Source organism: Echinops telfairi, unplaced genomic scaffold (assembly GCF_000313985.2).
Source record: "Echinops telfairi isolate 266 unplaced genomic scaffold, ASM31398v2 ScPeMD7_7427;HRSCAF=8465, whole genome shotgun sequence".
Taxonomy (NCBI): domain Eukaryota; kingdom Metazoa; phylum Chordata; class Mammalia; order Afrosoricida; family Tenrecidae; genus Echinops; species Echinops telfairi.
This window is the reverse complement of record NW_022111327.1, coordinates 5,372,479-5,389,502: the sequence shown is the minus strand read 5'-3', so window position 1 is coordinate 5,389,502 and position 17,024 is coordinate 5,372,479. Positions and strand designations below refer to the sequence as shown.

At 40.3% G+C, this 17,024-nt stretch overlaps 1 protein-coding gene across 3 annotated transcripts in view; it reads right to left on the bottom strand.

Moving 5' to 3' along the window:
* COL4A5 (collagen type IV alpha 5 chain) overlaps nt 1–17,024 on the bottom strand; it is a 276,485-nt gene that overhangs the window by 90,224 nt on the left and 169,237 nt on the right. For all 3 annotated transcript variants that reach the window (XM_004710041.3, XM_045298536.1, XM_004710040.3), the window contains exons 22-27: nt 7,767–7,859; nt 5,339–5,409; nt 4,868–5,059; nt 3,441–3,609; nt 657–749; nt 460–564 (exon numbers count right to left, since the gene is read on the bottom strand). In XM_004710041.3, coding sequence (XP_004710098.1) covers nt 460–564; nt 657–749; nt 3,441–3,609; nt 4,868–5,059; nt 5,339–5,409; nt 7,767–7,859 — 723 coding nt within the window. The remainder of the gene's footprint in view (nt 1–459; nt 565–656; nt 750–3,440; nt 3,610–4,867; nt 5,060–5,338; nt 5,410–7,766; nt 7,860–17,024) is intronic.

The window sequence follows — 17,024 nt, the reverse complement described above, 5'->3', positions numbered from 1 at the left end:
TGAAAATGATGAGGGCAATGAATGTACAAATATGCTTTACACAATTGATATATGTATGGATTGTGATAAGAGTTGTATGAGCCGCTAATAAAATGATTTTTTTTTAAAAGAAGAAAATGTACAACCCTCAGGAACTCTATATTGGATTGCTATAGCAATGTTTTTTTTTAATGGTTTTTTGATTTAGACATTTTTTTCTGGACTGTTTTAGATAAAGATAATGAATATGTAGTATAATATTCTGTGAATTTTTATTGACATTCTATAATGCAAATGTTGTTAGGTATTGTTGAATTGGTTCCTACTCATAGTAACCCTATGTACAACATGATAAAACCTGCATTCTTTATAACAGATAGGAAAAGCTGAAATTATTATTTTGTATTTTAAGTGAACTACATCAGAGAATAGTATACAAACCAAGGAATGTAATCCTGAAAGCTACTCATTTCTACATACCTTTGGGACCAGGTGGTCCAGGAAGACCGATTCCAGGAATACCTGGTTCTCCTTTGTTACCAGGTATTCCTGGCAAGCCTGGCTGGCCTGGGGGTCCAGGGTCACCTATAGAGAAAGGATATTGTTTTGAAAGGGAAAGTGTCAAATAAGAAAGCCAAGAAGTGTTGAAAACGTAATGAAATGAATCCCTTGCATACCTGGAAGACCTACTTCACCATCTCTGCCTGGGGCACCAGGCAGACCAGGGGTCCCTGGCTGAGTTATGGTCTGACCTGGATCACCTTTAGGACCTGAAAACGAAGGGAAATTCCCGGTGATTGATCAGTGCTCTTGTGACTACAGTTTTCTTTTAATTAATAACAACAATAAAAAGAAAAACACAGATAATCTTCTAAAGATTTACAGAAACTAAAAAAAATCTACAGAAAAAAATCATCTCACTTTACATAGTCAAGGAAACTATTAAGCAGCCTGTTATCAGACAGAGAACATTGCAAGGTCCATTATGGCCAATGTAGTTAAGTCAAAATAGAATTTCTTATCATTTGATCTCCCTTTTGACCCATTTTAAAGCTGTTTCCGTTAAAAAAAAAAAAGTGAAGGGGCAATACACGTGCATTTAGCCCCTGGTGAATCCTCTCTGACGATGGACCAGGAATGTGAACAGCCTTGCTAACATGCAGAATCCATTGGAAAGTGGATTGTTCAGCAGATGCAGTTAGGTCACCATTTAGAACCCTGTGATTTGATCTCCATTCTTATCTCTAGTTTTTAATATTTTCTGCTTTCTTTCCAATGAGGTTTTTATCTTCACTGCTTTGTAATTCTTGTTAGTTTTTGTTAGTTTTCCTGTATATGAGATCCAGGATAGGCACGTTTATAGAGACAGTAGATGGATTCATGGTTCCTTGGGGGTACGGCAGGGAAGGTTGGGGGAAATGGAGACCTAATAATGATGAGTACAAAAATGAAGAAAATGTTCTAAACCTGATTGTGGTGGTGAGTGTACAAGTCTTCTTGATGTGATTGAACTATTGAATTGTGTGATATATGACTCATCTGCCAGTAAAATTGTGGGGGGAAAGTAAGTGAAAGCTTAGTGCTTCTATCATTGAAGGTTGTATCTCTAAAAATATTTTGAAAATGTGGGTCAAAAGAGCCTGAAAATCCTATTAAACTGTAGTAAACCAGTAAAAAAATACTTTCTGACCAACAAACATATGGTACTTTGAGGCTATTTAGGTGTAAGTTCAATGTATTACCTACTTCTCACTCGTTAAAATTTGCACTGGAAAAGGGCTCAGAATAAAGAAGGATGCCTTAATTGTGACACAAAAAAACACTAACTAGGAGAGGAAACAACCCTGATCAATTTTACTGCATTCCAATTGATTTTGTTCACTAAAAAATTTTGCTAAATGCATAGCTGATAACAAATTCATACACAAAATATATAAAGAAGTCTAAATCAATTCTTTAATAAGAAAGAAGGCAAAGATTTCCAGGGAAGCTAGATTAATGGAAATAGAACAGGCAGAAAATTCATATCTACCCTAGGCCAGGGGATTGTCTAAGTTTTTCTGTAAAAATCCAGGCTTTGTGGATTTTACGGTAGGTTTTGTGGGCTATGTGGTCTCTGTCACAACCACTCCATCTTGCTTTTGTAGTTGAAAAACAACCGTAAAACTCAATACATAAAAATAAGTGATGGGCTGAATTTGGCCCATGGGCTACATTCTCCCAAACCCAGTCCAAAGTAAGTTTGTTCATGTGTGTACCAAGATATGTGTATATGTGAGGGGATTTCAAAAAGTTCATGGGGAAAATGCCATTTTCTTTTGATTCAATTTTCTCACACACTTTTTGAGCCCCCCTTGTATACATCACACACATTAATGCTCATAGAAGTATTATTCATAATAAACTTAACTCTAAATAACCCAATTGTCCATTAACAATAGAATGGATAATTCAAGTGTAACACACACAGAGACACACACACATATAAACACACTCTACTACCAGAAAAAAAAAACTCACTGTCAGAGTGTCAATGCTGACTCATAGCAGCCCCTTGTGGGTTTCTGAGACTGTACCTGTTTATGAGAGTAGAAAGTCCAGTCTTTCTCCCGAGGAGTAGCTTCTGGTGGTTTTGAGCTGCTGACTAAGTGGATCATAGTCTTACTCGTAATCACTATACCACCAGGGCACACACTTACACATACAGACATGCACAACTTCAAAAAGTTCATGGAAAAATTGAATGAAAGAATAATGGTATTTTCCAAGAACTTGTTGAAGACCCCGCCTACTTCCACAAGAGCGCAAGATAACAGGTAAATACTATTATAAAAATAATTAAATTAATAGGAAAGAAAGGTACTACAGTTACATACAGCATAGTTGACTCCTACAATGTTAATATAAAGAATATTTACTCAATGAGTCAATAAAAATGAGGTTCTAAAGAATCAAAATTTAAGTTCTTTGTTTTAAGCATGCATGGGTAGGTGATAAACTGGAGTGGGAGGATAGTGGGGAATTATGCACAAATCAGGACCAGACTTAGTGCTGGAGAAGAGAGAGGGGGTTGTGATAAGTGAATGACTACGGGGAGGAAGGTGAAGGGTTTGTTGGATGCTATCAATGTTCTATGCCTTCATCTGCATGTTAGCTACATGTGTGCCTCCATTATAGTTATGTGTTAAAGTTTTCAGTATTTATCATGGACTTAAATATATCAGGAAGAAAAATGATGCAAAGGAATTTTAGGGGGAGGACATCCCTCCCCTTAACAAAACATGCTGTGTCCCCCCTTACTCAGAAGCCTTAAAGGGTCCAGCTATAATTGACCTGGGAAATACATCTCAGCCTAAGAAGGCTAAACATGGCCCCCAAGTAATCCAATTTTTATTTGAAGCACCAAATTAAAACAAACCAAACCCCCCAAAAAACAAGGTAAACTGTCAGAGTGAACTCACCTGGTATTCCTGGCTGACCTGGATTTCCTGCCACACCTTGTATGCCTTTTTCACCTACTGGGCCTGGAGGGCCCAAACCAGGAGGACCCATAAGCCCTCTAGTCCCTGGGAGACCTGGTAAACCTGGGTTCCCAGGGGGACCTCTTTCTCCCTTAAAAGCAATTCCACCCTGAAAAGGGAAAAGATTAGTATAGAACAAGAACATAATAACAGCTATCTACAGGCTGGTACGAGGGACTACAACTAGGTTAAAAATGTAGCCATAAATAGTTCTTCCTAAAAGCTAGGTAAATGAGGGGTATTATCAGATGTTACTGCGATCACTCCAATCAGCCATTTATTCATTCATCAAATGTTTCTGAACTCCTACTATGGTGCCAATGCTAGTTAGAACAGCAGAAGACAAAGAATAGACAAAAAATGTCTATCCTAGTGGACTTGACATTGTAGTTTAAGTGAAGAAAGTTACCACCAGTCTATCATTCCTAGCTAAATATCGCAGGCTTTGTGTTGTGCCCCACATGCGATTTTGTTCATTTCTATTCAATCCTCCTGCACTGTAGCTCAGTTAGTGTGGCCATCTACTCATACTCATTTCTAAGCTTAACATTTCTGTTGTGGAGTCAATTCTGACTGAAGCGCACTATAGGAGTATACGAAAGCCAAGTTAGATTTCTAGTTGTCAGATCTAAATAAGCCCAGATAAGAAAATGTAGGGTAAGAAAGGGAGAACATCATCCTGATGTCTAAGAGATTATTACAAAACAAGCATCTTACCTCCTACCCACTTATTCATAGCCAAAATGACTACATATATAAATGAGATTGGAAGGGAAAGATTAGAAAGAACTCAGGGAATCCAGGACAGGTGAACCCCTCAGGACCAGTGGTGTGAGTGGCGATACTGGGAGGGTGGAAGGAAGGTGGGTTGGAAAGGGGGAACTGATTACAAGGGTTTACATGAAACCTCCTCCCTGGGGGATGAACAACAGAAAAGTGGGAGGAGGGAGATGTTGGACAGTGTAAGATATGAAAAAATAATAATTTATAAATTATCAAAGGTTCATGGGGGAGTAGAGAGCGGGGAGGGAGGGGAAAAATGAGGAGCTGATACCAAGGGCTCAAGTAGAAAGCAAATGTTTTGAGAATGATGAGGGAAACAAATGTGCAAAAGTGCTTGACACAATGGATGCATGTGTGGATTGTGATCAGAGTGGTACAAGCCCCGAATAAAATGATTTAATTATTAAAGGAAAATAAAGAACTGAGAGGAAGGAGCAGTGAGGAAACCAATAACAAGGTACCATTTACTATATAGAACCACATTCTCCTAAGAATTGATTGGTCATCTCAGCACCAGTGCCCTCCTTTGCACTCACTGAGGAAAGCATTCATAGGTGATAGTTTTTAATATCACATCAACTCACAGGTGCTCCTTTTGGACCAGGAAGCCCGGGCAACCCATCCTGTCCAGGGGTGCCAGGCAAACCAGGAAGGCCTGGGGTTCCAGAGGAACCCATCTCTCCTTTGTCACCCTTCATTCCTGGAAAAGTGAGGATGTCACCAGGTTCACCTTTGGATCCAGGAAAGCCTGGAGTGCCTCGAGTGCCTGGTATGCCCTAAGGTAGTGCGGGGGGCGGGGGAGAAAAAAGGAGAGAGTAAAAAATCACTTTCTTTCAACTAATGTTACCATCTCTCTAGTTTACCTCACCTACTCACCCTCTATCATTTAATACACAAAGCATTCAATCAAATGACACATGTGGGTCAGGGCGGGAGCAGGAATGAAACAAATCACAATTTAATAGAAAAAATATAGTTTTTTTCTATACAAGGCAACAAATCAATTCCTACCTGACTTCATTTGCTTTCTGTTCAACAATACGATTAATACTTACTGGCAATCCTTTGGGACCAGTTGCACCAGCATGTCCTTTGTCTCCCTTCTGTCCAGGGAAGCCAAGAGATCCTAACACACACACACACACACACACACACACACACACACACGCACACACGCACACGCGCAGAGAGAGAGAGAGAGAGAGAGAGAGAGAGAGAAAGAACTGTAAGTTTTGAGCTTGAAGCACTGACAAAGCTCATATAGCTGTCCGCAAGCTAGGAAGTCAAGTTTTCAAAAAAGTCCACAAAATACCATTTAACAAGTGACATTTTAATTTGCATATTTTATGATGTGAAAATGAGGATATAATATCTTCTTTTAGCCCAGCCTAAATTCTCATGTTACAAGAGTGTCTCCTTCAAGTATTTCCAAATCCAAAGCCTCTGAGAACTTGCTGTTACTAAACATGGTGGGTTAGGTGCTGGGTTACTAACTTCAAGGTCAGCAGTTTAAATTGACCAGCCTCTCAGCAGGAGAAAAATGAGGCTCTCTACTCCTGTAAAGGATTATACGCTAGGAAACTCGCAGGGGGCAGTTCTGCTCGACTTCGATGGCAGTGAGATGCTTTGAGAGAAGCGCCTTGCACAGAGGTGCTCAAGTTGCCCCCATCAACCAATTTCCAAGGGGAGATGAACACGATAAAAAAACGTGAGCACATCTTTCTTTGTCCTGACTTATACAAATTATCTGTCCTCTCTTGGATTTGTCGTGCCCACAACTTCTGTTTATAAGAAATATTTGGTGCCGCCAAAGTAGAGGAAACCTTATTAAAGCAGTAATTCTCCAAATGAAGCCCCTGGATCAGCAGCATCTGGGAAATGGTTAGAAATGCTGATGCTTGGGCCTCATCTGAGGCCTAACAAACTAGAATCTTTGGAGCAGGGAGTCTAGGGTTACAAGATTCAATGAGCTCTCCAGGTGATCCTAGTGTTTACAAAAGTTCCAGAACAACTAGACTTGAGGGTCCATGACTTAAGGTTCCTGGCTTGCAGTGGTAGCTTATAACCAAAAACCAATTGTCACGGAGTCAATTCCAGCTGATGTCTATTCCATGTATGTCAAGTATACCTGTGCTTCAAAGGGTTTTCAGGGAATGATTTATCAGAATTAGGTCACTAGGCTTTTCTTCAAAGCACCTCTGGGTGGACACGAACCTCTATGCTTTTGGTTAGCATTAAGTACTTTAACTATCTGCACTGCCAGGGAGTAGAATGGCAGTTCCATGACTTGCTAAACATTTGTTTGCAAGCTCCGAATGAATTTGTGTCCTTGGCAAATGCATTAGGCAGAAAGATAAGAATCTAGTATCGAGGTTTAGTTCTGACACAGACATAAGAGTGTTATTTCAAGAGAAAATAATAGTGGGATATTTTAAGACACAGTCGAATAAAATGTGTGTGGTACTGATAGATAACGAATATGGTTTTTTTCTAGAAACAGGGAGGGAGAAATTTATAAATAAATATGTATATATATGTGTGTGTGTATATATATAGATAGATAGATAGATAGATAGATAGATAGATAGATAGATAGAGAAACATTGGCAGTTGGTTGTCAAAACTCCAGTAGACGCCTTGCTTCTTATGTTAAATACTTTTATTGCAGGCTCTTACATCTCTTATCACAATCTACTTCTTAATAACAAAAACCAAACTTTCTGCCATCGAGTAAATTCGGACTCATAGTGATGCTATAGAATAGGGAAGAATTGCCCCTGTGAGTTTTTGAGACTGTAACACTTTATAGGAGTAGAAAACCTCATCTTTCTCCCTTGGAGCTTGCTGGTGGATTTTAATTGCTGACCTTGTGGTTAGCAGCCCAATGTATAACCACTACACCACCAATGGCAATATGTGCTATATTTAAATCCAATGTCAAGAAGCTCTGCCAATGGAAACTATACTCAGAGGCCATGCATTGTGAACACCCCCTCCTCCCAGCTTGCTGGAAAAAAAGTTGGACTCTGTATAAGTTGTTTTCCTCTCCCTATGGAAAATATTAAAAAATTGGGGGGAGATAATACTGTCAAAATAACAGAAAATGTTGGTAGCTTCAGGTACTAGAAATAAGAATGCAGTGTATTTTTTTGTAGTTTGGTGGGCGGGGGGAACCTCACTTCCTTTGAGTCTATTCTAGCTCATAGCAAACGTGCAGGACAGGGTAGAACTGCCCCTGTGGGTTTCCAAGGCCGTGCTATTTATGAAAGTAGAAAACCCAGTCTTTCTCCTGAGGAGCAACTGGTGGTTTCAAACTGCTGACCTTTTGACCAACTCGTAACCACTTGCCATATCTTATTTAATTATCTATGGGTGTGTACGATTAGATCTAAAATGAGAAACTGGCATCATTTCAAATTACAATATTAACAAAATATAAACAAGAAGCCTTTTAAAAAGTTGCTACGAAACAGAATGTTTTACCTTGAGGACCTGGGAGACCTGGCAAACCAGGTGGCCCTGGAGGTCCTGAAATTCCAGTCCCAATACAATTGAAGCAGGTGTCTCCTTTGTCACCTAGAGAAAATGATAAAAACAAATGTCTCTGTAAGGGGTTTGTGTACTATCTTTAGGGAAGTTAGCACTAAGGGATAGTATTCCCATCTAATCTGGTTAGAGAAGCCTATTTCTATAATCAATTCATTTGACCAATATTACTGAGTGCTTAAACTGTGTGCCAAGCAGTGTTCCAGGTGCTTATGATCTATTAGTGAACAAAACAGACAAAAACCCATCCCTTCTAAGACTATTGTCCTGGTACGCTTTAAACATTAAGCCAAATTATCCCTTGAAGTCACTTACTCACTAAATAAGAGATTGGCTCATAAAATAAAGAATATCACCTGTGTGTAATGAACTCCTTTAAAACAATTATGCATATGAGACAAAATCGTTCAAAAATTACTTTAAAGCAAAAATGAGAAGGTAAGGGGGCAGAGAAATTAGAGTACTTGAAAAGGTACAACCAGATAGGAAGAAATGAGCATAGACACCTCTCCTAAAATATATCACTGAATAATGTGCATAGAAATTGTTAAGAATCTACTTGGTAAAAAAAAAAAATCTACTTGGTGGTATTAACTTTTCCCTTAAACGCAATAAAATATTATTTAAGAAAAAAGAAATAATTGCAACCACCCCTATCCCTCAAAATCCATGTCTTCATGGAGCTTACATTCTACAGGGATAAGGAATAATAAACAATTAAGTTGTCTGTATAGTAAAAGGTGTTGTGCTTATAGGAAAAAAAAACATTAGAGCTAGAAAAATGGGATGAGATTCATGGTCATGAGTTAGAGTTGACTTCAAGGCAAGGGATGAAGTAGGACTGGGTAGGTCAAGGATGGATCAACAGTTTAAATTTAAAATACGATGGTCAGGACTGGTGTGGAGAAGATGACATATGATTAGATAAAAGAACAAGCAGGTAAAGGACATAATATAAACATATTAGTATATAACATTCCATGCCACATTTGGAACACACAAGGAGCAGCAAGGAAAACAGATTGCAGAGATAAAATAAGAATGAGGGACCACGTCAGAGAGTTCATGGATTATAAAGAGTAGGAGATAATTAAAGGTTTTATGGATCATGGTAAAAACTAATGTTTACAGTGAGTGAAAGAAAAATACAGTAAAGGATTTTAAATAGAAAAGTAACGTGATATGTCTTAAATTTTGAAAGGATAACACTGGATGCTAGGTTAAGAATAGACACTGAGAAGACATAGATGGAAACAGCGAGGGAGACTTGTTGCATGTCTATTGTCACAGTAATCTATGAGATTGATGATGATAGCTAATCTCAGGCTATAGCAATGAAGGTGATGGAAATGATTTAGATTTGAACAGAGAGCCCATGGGATTTTCTGATAGATTGTATGTGAGATACAAAGGAGGGGGAGAATCAAGGATGAATTCAAGGTTTTTAGTTTAAGCAACTAGAAGGCTAGAGTTGCCAGCCTGTCTTCAACTAAGAAGGGGAATAGTGTGAGTGGACCCATTATGGAGGAAGTGGTAACAGGGATCAGGACTTCAATCCAACCATGAAGGTCAAGTTCAAAGTGTGTATCCAAATGAATATTCTAAATAGAGAAGACAGCTATTGACTATATAGTTCTTGAGGCAAGGAAACTTGTTTGGACTCAAACTCCAAACACCAAATTCATGCCATCAAGTCAATTCTGACTTGTATGAACCCTATAGGACAGGGTAGAACTGCCCCTGTGGGTTTCTGAGACTGTAACTCTTTACCAGAGCAGAGAGCCTCAACTTTCTCCCACAGAGCATCTGGGAGTTGTGAACTGCTGACCTTGTAGTCAACAACCCAACATAAAACCCCTATGCCATGAGGGATTCTGGCTGTGTTTGGAGTAGAGATATAAATTTGGAAGTCACTGGCAAGTAGATGGCGTTGAAGGTCATGAGATGAATGAGTTAGATAAGAAGAGAAGAGAAACAAGGATAGAGAATTCTGTGGCATTTCAAAATTAAGAGTTGGGCAGATAACTTTAAAATGTGTACAGAAATGCAAAATACCTAAATACCCAAGAAGTATTATAACAAAAACCCAAACCAGATCCACTGCCATTGTGGCTCCTATGTAGTTTTCAGAATTTGAAATCTTTACTGGAGCAGACAGCTTCTCTCTCACGGGCTTGAACCATTGACCTTGCCATTAGCAGGTCAAAATCAAACCCACAAATATCTAACTAAGGCTTCAAGAGTTACAATAATTAGATAGTCTAGCAATTAGTGCAATGAAAAACAAACAGACCAGTGGAACAAGTGGTAAGAATCAGGATCACTTAATTTACCACAGAAATGTTGATGCAATTCAGTGGAGTAATGAAGGTCTTTTACTATGGAACTGAGTCAATTGGATAGGAGGGGGGAAAAAGGACTGATCTTTGCTTTGCACTATACACAAAATTTAGCTGAAAATAACTAACTATGAAAGGAAAAATAATAGAGAAGCAACCAAAAACAACTGAGAAGCAAACCTACTTTTATTCTATAAACCAGCAATTCCATTCCCAGATATATTATCCAACAGAAATGGGTTATTAATGCCTTACCAAAAACATGCACAAGAATGTTCATAGCAGCTTTATTCTTAACAGCCCCAGTCCAAATGTCCAACAACATTAGAGTTGATATTGTGCTAAATCCAAACAATAGAAGACTACACTGCACAGAAAAATATCGTTGCACACAGATCATGACAGTTATCTCCCAAAAAGACTACTAGTCAAAAGAAGCCAGACAAAAAGGGTCCATACTGCATGAATCCATTTGTACCAAGTTCAAGACGAGAAAAATCAGAGTTTAAAAACTAGAGCCTGGAGAGTGAGGTTCCCGCAAGCATAGATTTCTGATGAAAAGATGTTTACCTTCCATGGAGTTTGAGAGATGTGAGGCCTTAAAAACTTCCACTGGGTGAGAACGGGAAGATGGCCACCAGATAGGTAGCTCACACCCGGAGCTCTGAGGAGATTGGGAGGTATGGAGAGTTGGGGGCGGAGTAGGGGTACCAAATTTGTCTGTTCGATTCCCAAGACCACTCAGAGCATCTCTCAGATCCAGAGGTGGACTCCCACCCATAGCCAGGGCTCCGCGCGGACACCTGTGGTCTCTGGTTCGGAGCTCAATGTGCCCGCTCTGCCAGGACCTGCGCAGCCAGGTGCTAGGCAGAGGCTGCGCCCCGCCTCGGCACTCCATGCAAAACCACCAGTCAGGAAACCCCACCCCGCCTCAGGGAGCCCAGGGCCTGTGTGTGCTCCAACCAGCATACTCCCCCACCCCCTGCAGACTCGGGCCCCACCCGCGCATCCCTCGCAGTCCAGCAGGTCAGACCCTCCCCCCTTCTCCCCGGAGGTGTGCCCCCAGCACCACAGCCAGGTGGAAAGTAGAGACTAAGGACCTGCCTCTAGGCTCCACGCAAACCGCCAATCAGACCTTACCGCATGCTCAGAGGTCACAGCCCAGAGGAGCCCACACCATTACTGAGCTCCTTGCAGATCCGCCAGCCATCCCCCTCCCTGGGTCTCCCCCACCCACCTGAACCCCTATACACATGCATGCCCGTGCACATGCACGCGGACACACACATGCACTCAGTGATTCCCATTCTGCCACACCGCTGCAGGCTGGCCAGGCAGAGGACCCAAGGCTGGCAGAACTTTCTGCAGCTGCGGCATACGAACCCAATCTTTGGGGGCTTTATCACTGCATTCTACCTTCTCCCTGCTCACTCTGTCCCACCCTTTCGGCTCCAAGCGGTGCATTTGCAAACCAGTCGCGGGCCCCCTCCCACCTGCCTATCTGAGGGAAGTGCCCCTAGCCAGAAACAGATCACCCAATCCCCAACCCATCCCCTAAATATACTCCCCTGCACAGGAGCCAATACTTTCTATCAGACTGCAGCTTTCACAGCTGCAAAAAGCCCCTAAGGAGGCATGAAGGTGGCTGGAGCACAAACCATAGGAGAAGGCTAAAAGGAATCCCCAACAGGACAAAGGTGATGCACAACCCCTCAAGGCAGCTGGCTAAAGGCAGCCAGCTGAAGCACCAACCTCCCAAAGAGAGCTCAGGGCTCTGAGACACCTGGGAAAATTGCATCAAGTGCCCACAAATAGAACAAAAAACAGCAAACTGCTTCCACAGCTTCAACAAGAAAAGAGAAAGAAAATACAATGCCAGAGGACCACCTGGACGTAACAGCAGTCATACGAAGGGCAGAGGTTGACCTCCCACAGAAATAAATCTTCAGAATGCTGCTTGGAGCCATACAGGACATGAGGGAAGCATTATAGAAAAATGATGAAATGATAATGGAATTAAAGGCTATGCACCAAAGGGAAATACAGGAGTTAAAGGGCGAGATAACAGAAACTAACAACAGCAAACTCACCGACTTCGCCCAGAGGATGAAGGAGGCAGAAAACCTTACCAGTGACCTAGAGGATTCACAAGCCGAAATTAATAAATGTGAGAAAAAGTCTAACAAGTCCATCAGAGAAGCTGAAGAAAACCTCAGAGCTATGCCTGACGCTATGAGAAGGATCAACCTCAGAATTATCGGTGTGGAGGAAGAATCCACATCAAGGAAACCAACATCCAAAATAGTGATGGAATGTTTGGAGGAAAACTTTCCTAACTTAATTAACGAAAACCAGGCAACTATCCAGGAGGCTTAAAGAGCACCAGCTAGACTGAATCCCCAGAAGAAGTCACCAAGACATATAGTTGTTAAACTATCCAGCTATGAGGAAAATGAGAAAATCATGAGAGCAGTTAGAGGAAAAACAGGAAACAACATATAAAGGCAAGCAGATAAGAATATGCTCAGACCTGTCAGCAGACACTATGAAGAAGAGGAGACAGTGGAGCAGCATATTCCAAACATTGCAGGAAATTAACGCAAACCCAAGAATACTCTATCCCGCCAAACTACCTATCAAAATAGATGCAGAAGTGAGAGTCTTCCTGGACAAGGAAAACCTCAAAGAATATGCTAAAAGGAACTCAGCACTACAAAATATCCTCGCTGACCCAGTATGGGGAGAAGAACAACACTCACCAAGAACATACAAGAGACCACCACATAGAACAACTCCACCCAGAGACCATCAAAGGGAAAACAGTCCCCATGATAAAACTGGCACAACGATGGAAAGAAGGCAAGAATGAACCGCAAACACACATATACACAATCCACGGAAAAGAAATGGAGGTAGGAAAACACCCAACACAAGAGAGATAAAATGGCATCACAGGGTCCACAGATAGATGTAATAACCCTGAATATTAATGGTTTGAACTCCGGCCTTAAGAGACAGAGGCTAATAGACTGGCTTGGAAAACACAAACCCTCGATCTGCTGCCTACAGGAAACACATCTCAACATTACAGATAAAAACAGGCTGAGAATCAAAGGATGGAGACATTATCAGTCAAGCTCTAATTCAAAAAAAGCAGGGGTTGCAATCCTAATCTGAGATAAAATTGACCTCCAAGTGCAAACCATAAAAAGAGCTAAGGATGGGCACTATATAATGCTCAAGGGAACATTACATAAAGAACCAATAAGCATTCTAAACATTTACTCGCCAAATAAGCATCCAGCAAAATATGTCAAGCAAACACTTCAAAGGATGAAAAAAGAAATCACAGCCTCAAAAATTATAGTAGGTGATTTCAATACACCGCTCTCTGAGAAAGATAGATCGCTCAGAAAGAAAACCAACAAGGAGACTAGAGATCTAAACACGGCAATTAGACAATGTGACCTGATAGATATCTACAGAGCTCTCCACCCAAGCAAAAAGGAATTCACATTCTATTCTGGTCCACATGACACATTTTCTAAAATAGACCACATGCTACGGCATAAGTCGAATCTACATAAATTTAAGCACATTGATATCATACAGACCTCTCTCTCTGACCACTGTGCCATAAGATTGGAAATAAACCAAAGGAAGATAAAGAAATTAAGGGCAAACCATTGGAGAATAAATAACTCTCTATTGCAAAAGGAGTGCGTACTGGCTCAGATCAAAGATGAGATTAGGAAATTTTTAGAAACCAATGAGAATGAAAACACAACATACCAAAACTTATGGGACATAGCAAAGGCAGTCATCAGAGGTAGTCTCATAGCATTACATGCACATATAAAGAAGGAGGAGAAGCATATGATTGATACACTGAAACAAAATTTACAGCAACTAGAGCAGAGTCAGCAAGAAAATCCAACTAATAGAAAAAGAAAAGAAATAATAAGAATTAGATCTGAGATTCAGGAAAGAGAAAATAAGAAAACTGTGGGGAAAAAAAATCAATGTTGCTAAAAGTTGGTTCTTCAAATGCATACATCGAATCGACAAACCTCTCGCGAATTTGACCAAAGAAAGGAAGGAATGCATTTCAATAGCAAAGATGAGGGATGAAAGAGGGAATATTACAATGGACCATCGTGAAATCAAAAGGATAATTACACAGTACTATGAAAGACTGTACTCCAATGAATTAAAAAACTTGGAAGACATGGATGAATTCTTGGAAAAACAATCCCTCCCCAGATTATCCCCAATGGCCATCAAAGACCTCAACAGACCCATATCAGTACAAGAAATAGACAAGGCTATCAAATAATTAAAAACCAAGAAGGCTCCAGGACCAGATGGTTTCATGGGTGAATTTTATCAAGTATTCAGGGAAGAACTGACACCAATCCTCCAAAAACTCTCCCAGAACATAGAAAAAGATGACACTCCCAAATTCCTTCTATGAAGCTAGTATAACTCTGATACCTAAACCGGCCAAGGATCTCACAAGAATTGAGAACTACAGACCAATTTCCCTAATGAATATCGATGTAAACATCCTTAACAAAATACTATCCAAAAGAATACAAAAATATATAAAACAAATAATTCACCATGATCAAGTGGGATTCATACCAGGGATGCTGGGATGGTTCAACATACAAAAGACCATAAGTATTATTCATCACATTGAAATGAAGAAATATAAGAATCACATGATAATATCAATAGATGCAGAAAAAGCGTTCGACAACATCCAACACCAATTCATGTTTAAGACACTCAAGAAGATAGGAATGGAAGGAAAATTCCTCAATACAATACAAGCTATATATGAAAAACCAACAGCCAATGTGGTAGTCAATGAAGAAAAGATGAGATCAATTATTCTAAAAAAGGGGACTAGGCAAGGATGTCCCTTGTCCCCACTCCTATGTAACATTGTGCTGGAAGTCCTAGCTAACAATACAAGGCAAAGAAAGGACATCAATGGGATTTGCCTGGGAAAGGAAGAAGTGAAACTATCATTATTCGCAGATGATATGATTTTATATATGGAAAATCCTAAATGTTCCACAAGAGGAGTACTCGAAGCAACAGAGGAATATGGCAGAGTAGCGGGTTACAAGACCCACAAACAGAAGTCTATCGCACTACTGTAGACATCAGACAAGGACACAGAAGAGGGGATCAGAAAGGGGATGATACCCTTCACAATAGCCAAACACAAATAGAAATATCTAGGGATATACCTGACGCAAAAAGCAAAAGACCTATATGGGGAAAACTACGAAACACTATTAAAAGAAACCAAGGATGGCTTCAACAAATGGAAGGAGATCTTATGCTCATGGATCAGCAGACTCAATATTGTAAAGATGTCAATTCTACCCAAGGCACTATAGAAGTTCAATGCTATCCCGATCCAAATTCTAGCAACTTTCTTCAAAGAGTTGGAAAAACAGATTACCAACTTCATATGGAGGGGGAAGAAACTGAGAATTAATTGAGAACTCCTCAAGAGGAAGGACAAAGTCGGAGGGCTTGCTTTACCCGACTTCAACACCTATTACACAGCCACAGTGGTCAAAGCAGTGTGGTACTGGTATAATAATAGATATTCAGACCAATGGAAAAGGATTGAAAACCCAGAAATAAAATCATCGGCATACAGACAACTGATCTTTGATAAGGGGCCCAAAAATATCAAATGGGAAGTGGATGCCCTCTTCAATTCATGGTGCTGGAAAAAATGGATACGTAGCTGCAAAAAAATAAAGCAAGACCCTTACCTCACTCCATACACAAGAATAAACTCAAGGTGGATCATAGACCTTGAGGTTAAACCCCAAACTATTAGGGCCATCAATGAGGGAATTGGGTAAAATCTGAGAACCTTGGCACAGCGATTACATAGGCTATCGGAAATTGGGAAGGACACCAACACAGAGGAGGCACAAATTGACCAGTGGGACAGACTAAAAATAAAACACATATACATCGGGAGAATTCACCAAGAGAGTAATAAGAGAGACTGCAGAATGGGAATACATCTTTGGCAATGACATATCCAACAAAGTCCTTATTACTAAAATCTATAACACACTGCTAAACCACAACAAGAGAAAAACCAATTGTCCACTCAGGAGGTGGGCAAAGGATCTGAGCAGGAGTTTCTCAAGGGCAGAAATACAAATGGCCAATAAATATATGAGAAAATGTTCCAGATCTCTAGCCTAAGAGAAATGCAAATTAAAACAACTATGAGATACCACCTAACACCCTCAAAGATAGCCCAGTGCAAGAAATCAGAAAGTAATAAGTATTGGAGGGGATGCAGAGAGATAGGAACTCTTGTCCACTGCTGGTAGACCTGTAGATATGTACAGCCATTATGGAAATTGATATGGCGATATTGAAAACAGTTGGAAATTGAGCTACCCTATGATCTAGCAATCCCCCTACTGGGCATATACCCAGAATAGACAAAAACAAACCACGGCCAGACATCTGCACCCCAATGTTCATTGTGGCACAGTTCACAATTGCAAGGAGTTGGAAACAGCCCAAATTTCCATCAACAGATGAATGGATTAAAATACTCTGGTACATATATACAATGGAGTATTACGCATCCCTAAAAAGCAGTGATGAACACATGAAGCACATCGCCACATGGGAAGAATTGGAGGAAATTATGCTAAGTGAAGTAAGCCAAACACAAAAGGACAAGTACTACATGAGTCCGCTGAGATAAGCTCAAAAAAAATTTTTTTTTCAAAAAAGGCATAGGGAAGAAGATGCTGTATACATACGTCCCTGGAGTGAGGTCCAGGTAATATGGCAG